This window comes from Notolabrus celidotus, chromosome 9, assembly GCF_009762535.1.
Source record: "Notolabrus celidotus isolate fNotCel1 chromosome 9, fNotCel1.pri, whole genome shotgun sequence".
Classification (NCBI taxonomy): Eukaryota; Metazoa; Chordata; class Actinopteri; order Labriformes; family Labridae; genus Notolabrus; species Notolabrus celidotus.
Genome location: NC_048280.1, coordinates 27957542 through 27970165, shown reverse-complemented (window position 1 = coordinate 27970165; position 12624 = coordinate 27957542). Strand labels below are relative to the sequence as shown.

At 39.2% G+C, this 12624-nt stretch overlaps 2 protein-coding genes across 6 annotated transcripts; one reads left to right on the top strand and one right to left on the bottom strand.

Annotated features, from left to right (window-relative positions):
* Window positions 1–4638: 4638 nt before the first annotated feature.
* On the top strand, window positions 4639–11087 carry prkab1b (protein kinase, AMP-activated, beta 1 non-catalytic subunit, b). 5 transcript variants are annotated; one of them, XM_034692108.1, is made up of 9 exons: window positions 4639–4702; window positions 4866–5009; window positions 5251–5380; window positions 7666–7835; window positions 7926–8019; window positions 8121–8235; window positions 8408–8541; window positions 8642–8710; window positions 10368–11087. In XM_034692108.1, the coding sequence occupies exons 3-9, from the start codon at window positions 5261–5263 to the stop codon at window positions 10443–10445; spliced, it is 780 nt and encodes a 259-aa protein (XP_034547999.1). In that variant the 5' UTR covers window positions 4639–4702; window positions 4866–5009; window positions 5251–5260; the 3' UTR covers window positions 10446–11087. The 5 variants fall into 5 exon arrangements, with proteins under 5 accessions (XP_034547999.1, XP_034547996.1, XP_034547995.1 ...); XM_034692105.1 differs by having other exon boundaries at window positions 5244–5380; XM_034692104.1 differs by having other exon boundaries at window positions 4696–5009; window positions 5244–5380.
* LOC117818951 (phospholipase A2, minor isoenzyme-like) lies at window positions 10940–12250 on the bottom strand. Its single transcript, XM_034692110.1, has 4 exons — window positions 12148–12250; window positions 11869–12025; window positions 11638–11765; window positions 10940–11249 (listed from the first exon to the last, which is right to left on the bottom strand). The coding sequence occupies exons 1-4, from the start codon at window positions 12188–12190 to the stop codon at window positions 11125–11127; spliced, it is 453 nt and encodes a 150-aa protein (XP_034548001.1). The 5' UTR covers window positions 12191–12250; the 3' UTR covers window positions 10940–11124.
* Between the last annotated feature and the right edge of the window lie 374 nt (window positions 12251–12624).

The window sequence follows — 12624 nt, the reverse complement described above, 5'->3', positions numbered from 1 at the left end:
TTTAAAAAATGAGTGAATAAAAGAAAACCATGAATAAAAGCAGATTAAAAATTAATGTAACATTGTGGATAAAACAATATCACAGGAAGGCCTTTCGATAAAAATATGTTTTCAGCTGTGATTTAAAAGAAGACACTGATGCAGCTTGCCTGAGATCCTCAGGCAGGTCGTTCCACAGTCGTGGGGCCTGCACAGCAATCGCTCGCTCTCCCTTAGATTTCAACTTTGTGACAGGAACTTTATTAAGAGGTTCCTGCCTGAGGATCTGAGACATGCGCCCGGGCTGGTAGGGTGACAGCAAATCACAGATATATTCAGGGGCCAGGCCGTGAAGTGCTTTAAAAGTTATAAGTAAAACCCTAAAATCAATTCTAAAAGCAATGGGCAGCCAGTGTAGGATCATTAAAACAGGAGTAATGTGCTCTCTTGGTTTTAATTAAAAGTCTTGCTGCTGAATTTTGTACCAATTGTAATCTATTGATCGATTTTTAGTTAAACCTGTTAAAAGCTTGTTACCATAATCTAGTCTAGAAGAAATAAAAGCATGAATAATGGTTTGGGGGTCATTAAAAGTCAGCATAGATCTTATCCAGGCCATATTCCTAAGGTGATAAAAGCAAGACTGGATGGTGTTATTAATATGTCCTTCCTTTTGAAGGACATGTGTTTCCACTGACCCATCTAACTTCTAACACAGAGAGCGGCAGAAACGCACCTATATGCTAGTGTCACCTGCTAATCAGATATTAGGGTTGAGGAGTTGGTCTTGTTCCCAAAGGCTACAGCAGATGAGAACCATTAGTTTAAATCATGTTATTTTTTCATGATGAACAGTTGCATTTTGCTAATGATTATGAACTGAAAAAATACAACTTCAAATATACTATGTGTAGATTTTTTAAACTAAATCAGAATTAGTATCATCTTTATTGTTCAGAATTTGACCCCAGCTTAACTTTGCTTTTCATTTACAATCAGTAAACATCAGAGCTCATTCATAGTCGACCGTTATACTTGTCTTTTTTGTCTATCGTAGCAAAGTAGTGTTGTCATGGAGCTGTTGCATAATCAAAAGCATATAGGTAGGACTACATAACACCACAGGATAATTGTACAGTGATTGATCTGACTGTTCAGTGTTTGTCAGAGAGACAGCCCGTGAGAAGAAACTATTCTTGTGTCTGGTTGTTTTGGCATACAGTTATCTGCATCACAAACTTGAGGGTAGAGGTTTAAGCTTTCTGGGTATGAGGAGGGCCTGCTAAGTGTTATTGTGTGCTCTTAATGGTTAACTTTTTTAATCCAATTTTTACAAACTCGTCATGAATATAGTAAAATTGTATTATGTGAGTTATGATACATTCTCTGAATTATTGGTTGAATCTCTCTCCTCTCCTCTCCTCTCCTCTCCTCTCCTCTCCTCTCCTCTCCTCTCCTCTCCTCTCCTCTCCTCTCCTCTCCTCTCCTCTCCTCTCCTCTTCAGTCCCTCCTGTGTTCCAGCAGCCTTCCTCTGAGTCCCTCTCATGTCTCTCTGTTGCCTGATTTCTCTCCTTCATCATTACTACTTGGCTGCCTCCTCTCTCCCACCTCTGCTTCCTCTGTCCCAGAGTCTCAGCTCAGCTTCTTCACTTCTCTGCCTTTACTGCCCTGAGAGAATTCATCAGGAACACTGAGCCATCTCTAGACCACACCACACCAGAGCACTGAGAACCTAAAGAACAATCTGGGGAGACCCTGGAGAGCCCCCCTTAAAGGAAATAAGTCAGTCTCACCTTGTTAACCTGCGACTGTCTGGCATAGACCTCTAACATTGTTGTGCTGGTATTCCTCTGTGCAGGTGAGTTACACAGCTCTGCGTTTCGGATCTCTGGACATAAATTAAATTGTTTCATTGTAAGATACTTATGATGATGAGATAAAGATGACGAAGTGTTTTTTAAAATAAAATGTCAGGGCCTTTAAAACAAGCTTCTCATCACCTTCCACTTGTGCAAAATGCCTCGGCAAGAGTCCTGACAAAAATGAAGAAACATGGCCACATAAGTCCAGCCTTACAATGGCTACCGCTTCATTAGATAACTGATTTCAGAGTTTCTCTGCTAGAGAATCAGTCTCTCTGTGGCCAAGCATTCAAACCATTGAGGGCCGAGAACATCTAGAGCTGGCCTTCTGCCCATCCCAAGAGCTTGAATAAAACATGGAGAAGCAAAGTTTTGTTGTCATGCAGGACAAACCTCCCTACATGACCATCTTTAGTCTCTCTTTTGGCGACTCTATTGATCTTTATTTAAATTTTTTTACTATTTTGATTAGTCTAAAACTCTATCACATACACAATTCAGGTCTGCACTTTTCAATAAATAATTTTAATGAATTAAAATCTTCTACTCCTGCTCTTTTCAATTGTGTTTTTGTCTTTTACTTTATTTTATGACTTTGCAAAGCACTAAAAATTACCTCAGTGTATGAAATCTACAGATCAAGCTGATCTTGCCTTGATTAGAGCAACACATTAAGCTCCATTCTTTGGTTGCAAATTGACTTTGGTGCATATATAAATAAAAGATCTAAAGAAAGGCAGGTGCAGGGGAAGAAATGCGAATACAGTACAATAAATTATTTGACACTGAACATTCAGTTAAGTTTCCTGTCAAGGACATTTTGGCCTACCTGTGTCTAAAGAACATGAACTTGTTCACTCTGTTCTGTCAGTGGGATTTGTTTGTGTTAAATCTGACCTTTGACTCACCCTGTAGACCCAGACAGGAGCTACAATAAGAACTGTAGTGGCTCACAGAGAACACCATGTGTACAATACTGTAGGAAGAGTACAACAGAAAAATGATGCAAAGAACAACAGAGCAATAAGTATCTTTTTCCTCCACAGCATGTTATGTGAGTTGTTGAACGTGACGAGGAGGTGAAACTTTCCTGCAGAGATCAGCTCAGAGAAAGAAGAGAAGCTCTGCATGTTTTCTGATACCAACAGCTCTGTGCAGAGTTTTTGAAATAGCTGTGGAGTCTCACTTTACTTCTGAACACATCTCAGACTCAGGATTTGTTTGAAGGATGACGCTTTTTTAAACTTCCAGTGACTGCAATGTAAAAGGAAAGATAAAGCACTTGATGATTGACTTGGACATTTGTTAACAGCCTATAAAGAGCCCGTCAATCATTGGTAATTGCAAGTAGATAAATATGTAAACTGAAGTTTTATTTTCACAAAAATGGTGTTGTAAACAATCCAAAAACTGAATGCAATGTGTCTGAAAAAGGAGTTCCTTTTGAATGTTAGATAGCAAATGGTCAAATTCCTCTCCCATCAAGAATGTTTGCATGGAAAGAATGGAAAAAAAGGCTGTTTTGTGTGCAGTCTTTGTTTGACACAAACATCGCAGCAGCATTTTCACACTTTCGAAATAACTATATTTAAAGGATTAATCTTTATGCTGATGGCCTTTTAGTTATAAAGAGACACCAGTGTTAATTTGTCTGTTTCATAAAAACTCCTAGTAGAAGCTTTGAAGGTAAAATTAAAAACAATGGATTTCTGTCATAACTGCTGGTTTCCTGTCTAACTCGAATAGTGACTTCATTAGAGCCCTCTAACCGTAAAAGTAAAAAAGAGTGACCTTATCTAACAGTATAGTTCTGATGACTGTTTTTTTTTTTCCAGAGTTAAGGCATGTGAATCACACGAAACAAGAGAGCCGTGAGAACGCCCTGGAGAAATCAGGTGAGATAAGAAACAAGAACATTGTTTTGCTGAACAGCAGGAATCTTAAAATGCTGTGAGGATTGTTTGCCATCAAATACAAAGAAGAAAATACACAAAATAGCCTGTGATCCAAGACACTTCATCCATGACAAATATTCTCTTTAATTACACAAGATAGAGTATTCTAGTGTTGCTTTTACCAGCATATGTTGTTTTTAATCTTTTCACATGAAGCAGTCTTCTTGTGACCCATCGTCAACATGTGTGAGTGAATTTGGGACAACCAAGTTAACCTAATCTCAAAAATATGTGTATGTCTGAAAATCCCAGTCACATTTGACATATATAAACAAGAACGCTAGGATTAAGATTAAACAGAAAAAACAAGTATTCTGTTAAATATCAAATTAATATTCTTCTCCTGCCATCAGACTGTACAACTCCTCCCTCTGACCACTGAACTCTGGACTCTGTGAAATAACCTTACCACTTTAACATCCTTGTATCAACTTCATTCCCAGTGTTTTTATACATAGCTAATTCTTACTATTCTGTACGGAGGAGGATTAGGGCCACTGACAAAAATAAAAATTAAGGTCCTATATTTTATTTTTTTGTTTTTGTTCTGAGAAAAAAGTCAGAATTCTCAGATTAAAGTCAGACTTCTGACTTTTTTCTGAGACTAATAATAAAATATATTGATCCAAATTTTTTTTTAGTGGATTAATGTCAGAATTCTGAGATTTGAGTCAGAATTCTGCCTTTTTTCTCAGAACAAAAACATAAAAAATAAATATTGGACCATATTTTTTTTTTCAGTGGCCCTAATCCTCTTCCGTAAACATAAACCACTTTATCGTTGAAATGTTTTAAACTGTTTAATTTTAAGTTAAATGTTCCAATAATATCACAGTAGAAAATGATTCGGCGTCAATCGGGTTAAATGTTAACCCTCCCTGAGCTCGCGGACAGGAGGCGGAAGAGGTGTGTTTTCATCACGACACAAACACACACATTCAAACAGCCTCTACATGGCGAAAAAAACCGCACTATAATCTAATTTCAGGAGAGTTAGTACATTAAAAAGAAGAAGGAAAAGAGGGAAAGAAAAGAGTCCGACCGTTTGTGTGTGTTTGTTTTGTTGAAGCTGCTCCGCCCCCGCGAGGAAAACTTCTCCTGTTCAAAGACGGAAACTACACGAGACGTTTTTAAACCGCAGACAGATGTCCGTGAAAACAGAGAGTCCCGTTTAATAAGACTGCATCCACCAAACCACTGCTGAAACATTGAGGTGAGTGTATTGGTCATTTGTCAATAGGAAGCAGTGTTTCCTCCTACAGATGTTCGCTGTTATTAAAAGTAAACCAACATGTTGCTCTTTCGTGGCTGCTAAATATGCTGCTAACCTAAAACCATCAAGCATCAGGCTCAGGTGGTCTGAACAGGACCACTGTGGAGTTACTGCGTGTGGTAGGTCAAGAAAACATGCTGACTGGACCATGGTGTGTTTGTGTTTATGTGTGAGGAGCCAGCAGGAGCAGGATGGGGAACAGTAGCAGTGACCGGGGGTCCGGAGGGGGTCAGGGAGGGAAGGAGGCTCGACCCAACATCCTGATGGACAGCACGGAGGACGCAGACCTTTTCCAGAGAGAAGATCAGAAGGTCTGATAACGAGTTTATAACAGGACTGGATATTGTCAAACTAATAGATCCCATATTTATATGTTTTTACACATTAAAGCTGCTGTTGGTAGGAATGGTGTAAAAAAATGTTACTTTTTTTCTGCTGGGTTTGGAGAGAAGGTCATAATGCCCATCAGTACTCATCAGAGTCATTTGAGACTATTGCGAAATCTCTGCGTTTTCCAAAGCCTTTTTTTTTGTTTTGTTGATTGATTAGTTTTATTTTGGTCTGCATCAACAACCAACACTTCCCTCCACAACATAGGAGCCATGTAAAAATTACAAATACAAGTAAAGAACCAAAACAATCACTGAGGGATTCATCAAGAAAATAGAGACATATACATACACATGCATACATGCACAAGTACATTCATACATACAAACATGCATACACATCCACATATATTTTAGCCAATCACATGCTGACCAAAACAGGTGTAGGCTGAAGCCAAGGCTTATCCTGCCATAACTAACAACATTGTGCAAGTAATTATGTTATTTTATAGCAAAGCAATCTTCAAACGTTTCATTTAGAAACAAACTTACAAACAAAAAAACATTTCAATCTCAGCAAGCAGCAGTTCAGAAATCTTGGAGAAGTCTTTTTTAAATTAATACTTTATACTTCATCCATATATTTATCTGTTTTTAGGCATTTTTTAAAATAACCTTTGTATCAAGCAGCGTTATTATTCCCCTCATCCTCGTTATGACGGACCAATCATAGCTAAGCTCCAATCCTCTGTCTCGATTGGTTAAGGGGCGGCCCCTACTACGTCCTCTGATTGGTTATGAGTCCGGCACTATCATGACTGCGCACGCTAATCTGTGTTGGGGGGCTAAGAGGAAATCTAGTTGGAAGGGATAGTGTTGACATTCGAAGTCCCTCTCCCTGAACAGATGTTTACTCCGTGACTACCATCAGCAGCTTTAACTATAAATTGCCAATAATTAAAGTCATAGTTGCCTATATGGCTTGAGTTAAATGATCTGCCCCATCCACTTGAACCATGAATTGCATTTCCGATTGGATAAACCCCCCCTTAAATTATCTCATGACAAAGTGAATGTTTGCACACCCTTTTTCAAAATGAATTCACAAAATGTAAAGTCTTGGTAACATAATATCTTCTGTATCATCTGTATGCCATTTCTTTATCCTTTATGTAGAACAAATGTGGTCTGTGTTTTGTTACACCTGAAAGCTCCTGTGAGGAACTTTCTATTTTTGACAAATTTGGCACCTCCTGTAGACGAAGTGATGCCCTCTTTCTTTGCCAGCTTGTTCTGTACATGTCTGAGAAATGTTTTCTCACTAGTTATCTCATCCAACTTTATTTTGACGGTCAAACATATCACTTGTTGTAACTCTTATTGGAACATGGCTGGTCCAGCATTCACTTTTTCTGACACCTACCCTGTGGTGGGGGGTTACAGACATTAAAGGTTACTGTGTAGGATAAATCAATCTTATCACTGATGAGATTTTTGCTTTTGTAGGTCAGACAGAGACATCAGTACTGTTTTCAGTCTGTTTCAGAACCAGATAAAAACTCATCACAAGAGCTTTAAACTTTAAAGTAACAAAGGGTACATTATTAACAGTCTTGTCAATGCATTTATGAGCTGGTCATGACCAAACTCAAGTAGATTTGAAGTAGACTCTCATGAACTAAGTCTTTAAATCTTGAGACAACAGCATTATTTTTGAAATTGTTAGCAGTATCATTAAAATGTTTTTAAAGGGAAAACATGGTATGGTCCAGTCAGTCCCCCTTCTGTATTCACATCAGGGAATACTGTTCCCCTCATGTCTATATGTAAGATTAAACAGACTGGTCTATAACATTTAAGGTGCACATTACAGCATACATTTTCAAGAATAGCAAAATATGCCTAATGGACATAGACAAGGCTTTACAAGCTTTAAAGCTGTATGTACCTGAAAATAAAAGTACAGTTAAGTAATTGATCACTTGTGGTGTAGCTTACATGTTTAGCAATTGGTCTGGCATGTTTATCTAATTTACTAAAAGCTTCAAACAGTAGAATCAAATCTGAAAATGTCATATAGTCACAAAACAAAACAAGATTCTGCAAGAAATAATACTCCACATACCAACTCAGGCAGCAGTTGTGTCCATCTTCAGCTCCTCTTAGCTGGCCTTTCATTCAAGAAGTGTTGTGTTGGGTAACAGACTGAGGCTGAGTGTGTTCTCATTAACATGGCAACAATACTTTGATATCAATCTGTCCTCCAGGCTCCACAGGAAATACAGGAGTTTCTGGCCTGGCAGCAGGACCTGGAGACTGACAGCAAGAGTCCAACGCAGGACAGACCCACTGTGTTCAGGTGGACAGGAGCCGCTAAAGAAGTGTTTGTGTCTGGGTCTTTTAACAACTGGGCCACAAAGATCCCCCTCAACAGAAGGTAGTTAGACACTTGTAGCCTCCCAAACAAGGCCTTTAACTGAGGATTCTGCTGATAAGAATTTCAAATACGATTTCCTCTCAAACACAGCCAGAAAAACTTTGTGGCGATCGTTGACCTGCCAGAGGGAGAGCACCAGTACAAGTTCTGTGTGGACGGACAGTGGACGCTGGATCCAACAGGAGTAAGTGAAAGCACAACCTGCTAATGAACTCTGTATATTAATGTTCAGACAGTTACACTTACAGATTTGCTCACCAAATTTCTTCTCATGCTCCACATCAGGCCGTGATGACAGCTAAAACTGGAACAGTAAATAATGTCATCAACGTGAAGACGACGGACTTTGAGGTCTTTGATGCCCTCAGGATTGACTCACAGGAGACTGCAGATCTCTCAGGTGCTGGCTCATTCATTATTAAGTTAATAACAGGTTTAAAACTACCTAAAGTTTTTTAAAAATGCTTTAATTAGCTTGAAATAAAAAGGAAAGGAATCAGATCACATCAGATTACTTTTTGAGTAAACCCTGTTATTTTAACGTTTTATATTCCATTGGTGATCTTTCCCAGATTTGTCCAGTTCCCCTCCTGGCCCGTACCAACAGGACGCTTATGTCACTAAGCCAGAAGACAAGATCAAAAATCCTCCCATCCTACCTCCCCACCTGCTGCAGGTGCTGCTAAACAAGGACACAGGTGTCTCTGTAAGTACACACATGAAGGTGGCATACATGCACTTTTAAGTATCTGTTTTGACAGCATGCAGCCGAGAAAAACTGATCCTCTCTCTAAATCCTCATCCAGTGTGACCCTACGCTGCTCCCAGAGCCGAACCATGTGATGCTTAATCACCTGTATGCCCTCTCCATCAAGGTAACACATCCTCCTTCAGATGGGAGCAATCTATCTGGACTCTTTGCCCTTATCTTCAGCCCTTCTCTCTGTGGGGTGAAAGCAGTCCATCTAAGATGACTGCCAGTAAATGGGTCTTTAATTAGGTCAATTTAATAACCTTAAATAGGAAAACCATGTTAATTGAATATTATTGAGAGCCCAATTATAATGTGCCAGCCAGGGAAACATATACATTATGAATTTTCTGATCAAGGATTGGCAATTTCACATTAAAAATCATTAAAATGAAAGGGATTACAGGAGTGTCTTCTCAGTCTGTCTCCATTAAACTGAACGAACAGCCTCATGTTGTGACTGTAGTTGTCATAAACTGACATCACATAACTCTTGTGTTTATTTTAACTATTTTAGCCAAGTTGGATCGTCACTTTTAAATGTCTTTATTTTTCACAATGTCTAGAATCATACAGGGCTGTAACACTGTGGCATATATCAGTTAGGTTTAAGAAGAAAAAACAAACATGGACAAGTATTTTCTGACTTAAGCTTGGAGTAACTGCTTCTTGTAGAAGACCATAAAATAATGGGACCTGGATTCTATCAGTACACTTATTTATTGATACATGCCTGCAAACTGTGGGACGCTAGAGCTCAGACATGAGATTAAAATGCTGTTGTGTTACTCCATAAATACTAATATACATTTTAAGCACACGTCCTTGGTGTAGTGCTCACTTATAGTCATATATAAATGAGATGTGACGAGGAAATCGATATGATTAGCATACGTGTGTGACTTTGTGAAAGAGCGCTGTGAACTGTAGCTTGTAGGGACAGAACACCGGTACCAAAGTTTAACACAGTTATCCTTTCAAAACCACATTTCTTTTCTATTACCATCCTTTCCCCTTTGAAAAAGAATACAGTATTGTGAATTGTTTTTTTATAGATTGAAGTACCAACTGCTGCATAACAGCATTCAGTCATGGTATTACATGACTGATGCTACTACTATGTTCTCTTACTGTCACCATTTCATCCAAATGACGGCAATTATAGAGTAACTCTATCCGTGTGTGAGATGAAATGTTTCAGACAGCACCAAATAGATTGTGTTCCAAATTGTCAGGATTAAACACAACACTGTTTACCATAGAGGGAAATAAATACAGCATGACATGCATATTGAATACTGTTCCAAAGTGATTTTGATAAGACAGTTCTTGTAACTAGACCGGTGTCTCTTTCTTTTTAACCTTGACGTGTTTCGACTACAAACTTCCCACAGTTTTTCCTCAGAAGAGTCACGTGGTGTTGTTGTGACTTGTCTGCCAGCTGATTTATAGAGGTTTGGCTGTCCTACGTGAAGCAGCAGGACGGCCATGCCCCATGTTGTCTGACGTCACATACTTGGGATGCTGTCCTTAGACTGTCGGACAACAGGGGGCATGGCCGTCCTGCCGCTTCATGTAGGGCAATCAAACCTCTATAAATCAGCTGACAGACAAGTCACAACAACATCACGTGACTCTTCTGAAGAAGACTGCGGGAAGTTTGCAGTCGAAACATGTCAAGGTTAAAAAGAAAAAAGAAAACTGATAGTTAAAAGAAGTGTCTGACTTTAATATGCAGATCTTATGTGAATCTAATTCCTCTTTCTGTCTTTGTCTCTCAGGACGGGGTGATGGTTCTCAGTGCTACACACAGATACAAAAAGAAGTATGTGACGACTCTTCTCTACAAGCCAATATAACCAACACTTATCATCCAGACTCTTACTTTGAATGATTTTTCATCTGTTGTTGTGCACAGCTGCTACTCGGATTGTTTCAGCTTTTAATCGTACTGTAATTAAATTTTTTAAAAACCTTTCTCCACTTTTAGAATCACACACAATGTTTATGTATAGCTTCGGCCTAAAGCTTGATTCCTGAGGTTGATGCTGTGAGAAACTCTAAATGGCATGACAGCAGGCAGGTGGATGTTTTGGATTTTTTCATTCCTTCCTACTTTGACATTCTTAGCGGATAAATTGACACCAAACGTGCTGCATCTCTGGAAACCTACCTGAACGGAGAGTCACCTTTTGTTTAAAGCCCAAATTGTGTCTTTACATAATAAAGTGACCAGCTTTTTTTAAGAGGCACTGAGTGGAAAATACCGTGATGTACTGGTGAGAAAAGCACAGCTGCTACTGTTTTACACAAGCTCGGCATATGTGAGCAAACAACCACAAGGACACAGAGCTACTGAAATTCAACTCACTGATGAGATGAGAATCTTGTTTTTTTTTTATTACAACACCTTTTCTCCTAAATTAAACTTTCCAAAATCCATTTTTTGTTGAAGAAAATTATGAAGAAATTAAAGTTTTAAAGGAACATGTCAGAAAATCCAACATTGTCCCCTGTGTTTTTTGTTTGTTGTGTAACTCAGTTGACACAGTGGACTTTGGGATCCACATTCTTGTGATCGGGGTTGTATGTGTTCCGAGCGAAACAGTGAGCAGCCACACGATCACACTCGCACACGGCCGCCTGGCACCTGTTGTTGGTAGCTGCAGAGACAGAGTGAAGGCAGGAAATAAATAGAGATCTTTTTAATCATAATAAAACAGTGTGGAGTGTGAAGGCACCATTGTGCTGTTACTCCCAAGTAGGAATCCAACCTCAGTACTGGTTGTGTAAGACCTGTATAAAGCTGTTTGCATAGTTTCCTGTACATCCACAGGGGCAGTCTTTTTTAATGCACAGGTCTAACACTGGTGAACATTTTTGAAAAGGCAGTGTTAAAGTTATTACTCGGTTCTTCTTAATAAGTCTGGAAATCAAGGCTGAAATGAAGAGTTGACAAACTTTCACAAGTATTGTTTCACCACAGAGGGTTTGAGTTTGGAGAACATTTTGAAATGTGACTGAATGTAAGTCATGGTAGCTCATTCTTACCTGAGCAGCTCACTTGCTGATTTGAACAGGTGTGATCATAAACGATGATATAAGGGAGGTCAGCCATAGCCGTGCATCCAGGAGCCTTTCTGCTTGCTTCATAGCACTTGTCATGGACTCTACAGCACCTACAGGAGATAAAGATGCATGTTTGACCAAATCCCAAGTGTCTTTCCTTTCAAAGATTATTGCTGAAAATAAAAGACAAATCTGAAAATGTCTGCTTCCTACTCGTCCAGTTCATCCAGAGGGCTTCCAGTCCCTCCGAAGCCACACCAACAGCCGTAGTTGTTGTACTTCAGGGAGCTGACGCCTGGCTCAGTACACTCGATCATTTTCCCAAACTGCCACAAGGACTTTGGCAGCAGGGCCCCACTAGCCACACAAGCTGGTGAGGCAGAGGAATACAAAAAAAGATGAACATCCAAAAAACACAAGATACAACATTTTCAGAGAAGCCCTGCAGTAAATTGAAAAAAAGGAATAGAGAAATTAAGTATTCAATTTTACCAGTGAGCAGCAGCAGCAGGGACAGACGACCTGTGAGATTCATGGCTCCAGTCAGAAAGGAGAAACTGAATTGAGGCTGCTCTTATAAGAGGGCAGCAGAGATAAGACGGAAGCTAGAGGGTGGCAGCTTAAATTAAAGGGTGCTGCTTAAGAGTTTTGTTTACCTCAGCATATTTTTTAAGACTTCATCTGCAAGTGCATAAACAACACCTGTCTCCAAAACAGTGAAAAGCAAAAGAGAAGAACGTTGGCAAGTCGACCTTTGTTTTTAATGAAGTTTGCTTTTTCAGTATTTTAGACAATAAAAAACTGGAAGAGATACAATAAACTGGAAGAGATACAGCTGATTTAATAAACAAAATCCCAGAGATAAAACAAAACTTAATTAAACTAAACCAGGGAACAAAAAAACACTGGGACACTGGAAACGACATCACATAGCTCACACATCACAAACACAATGAACCGACACAGAAG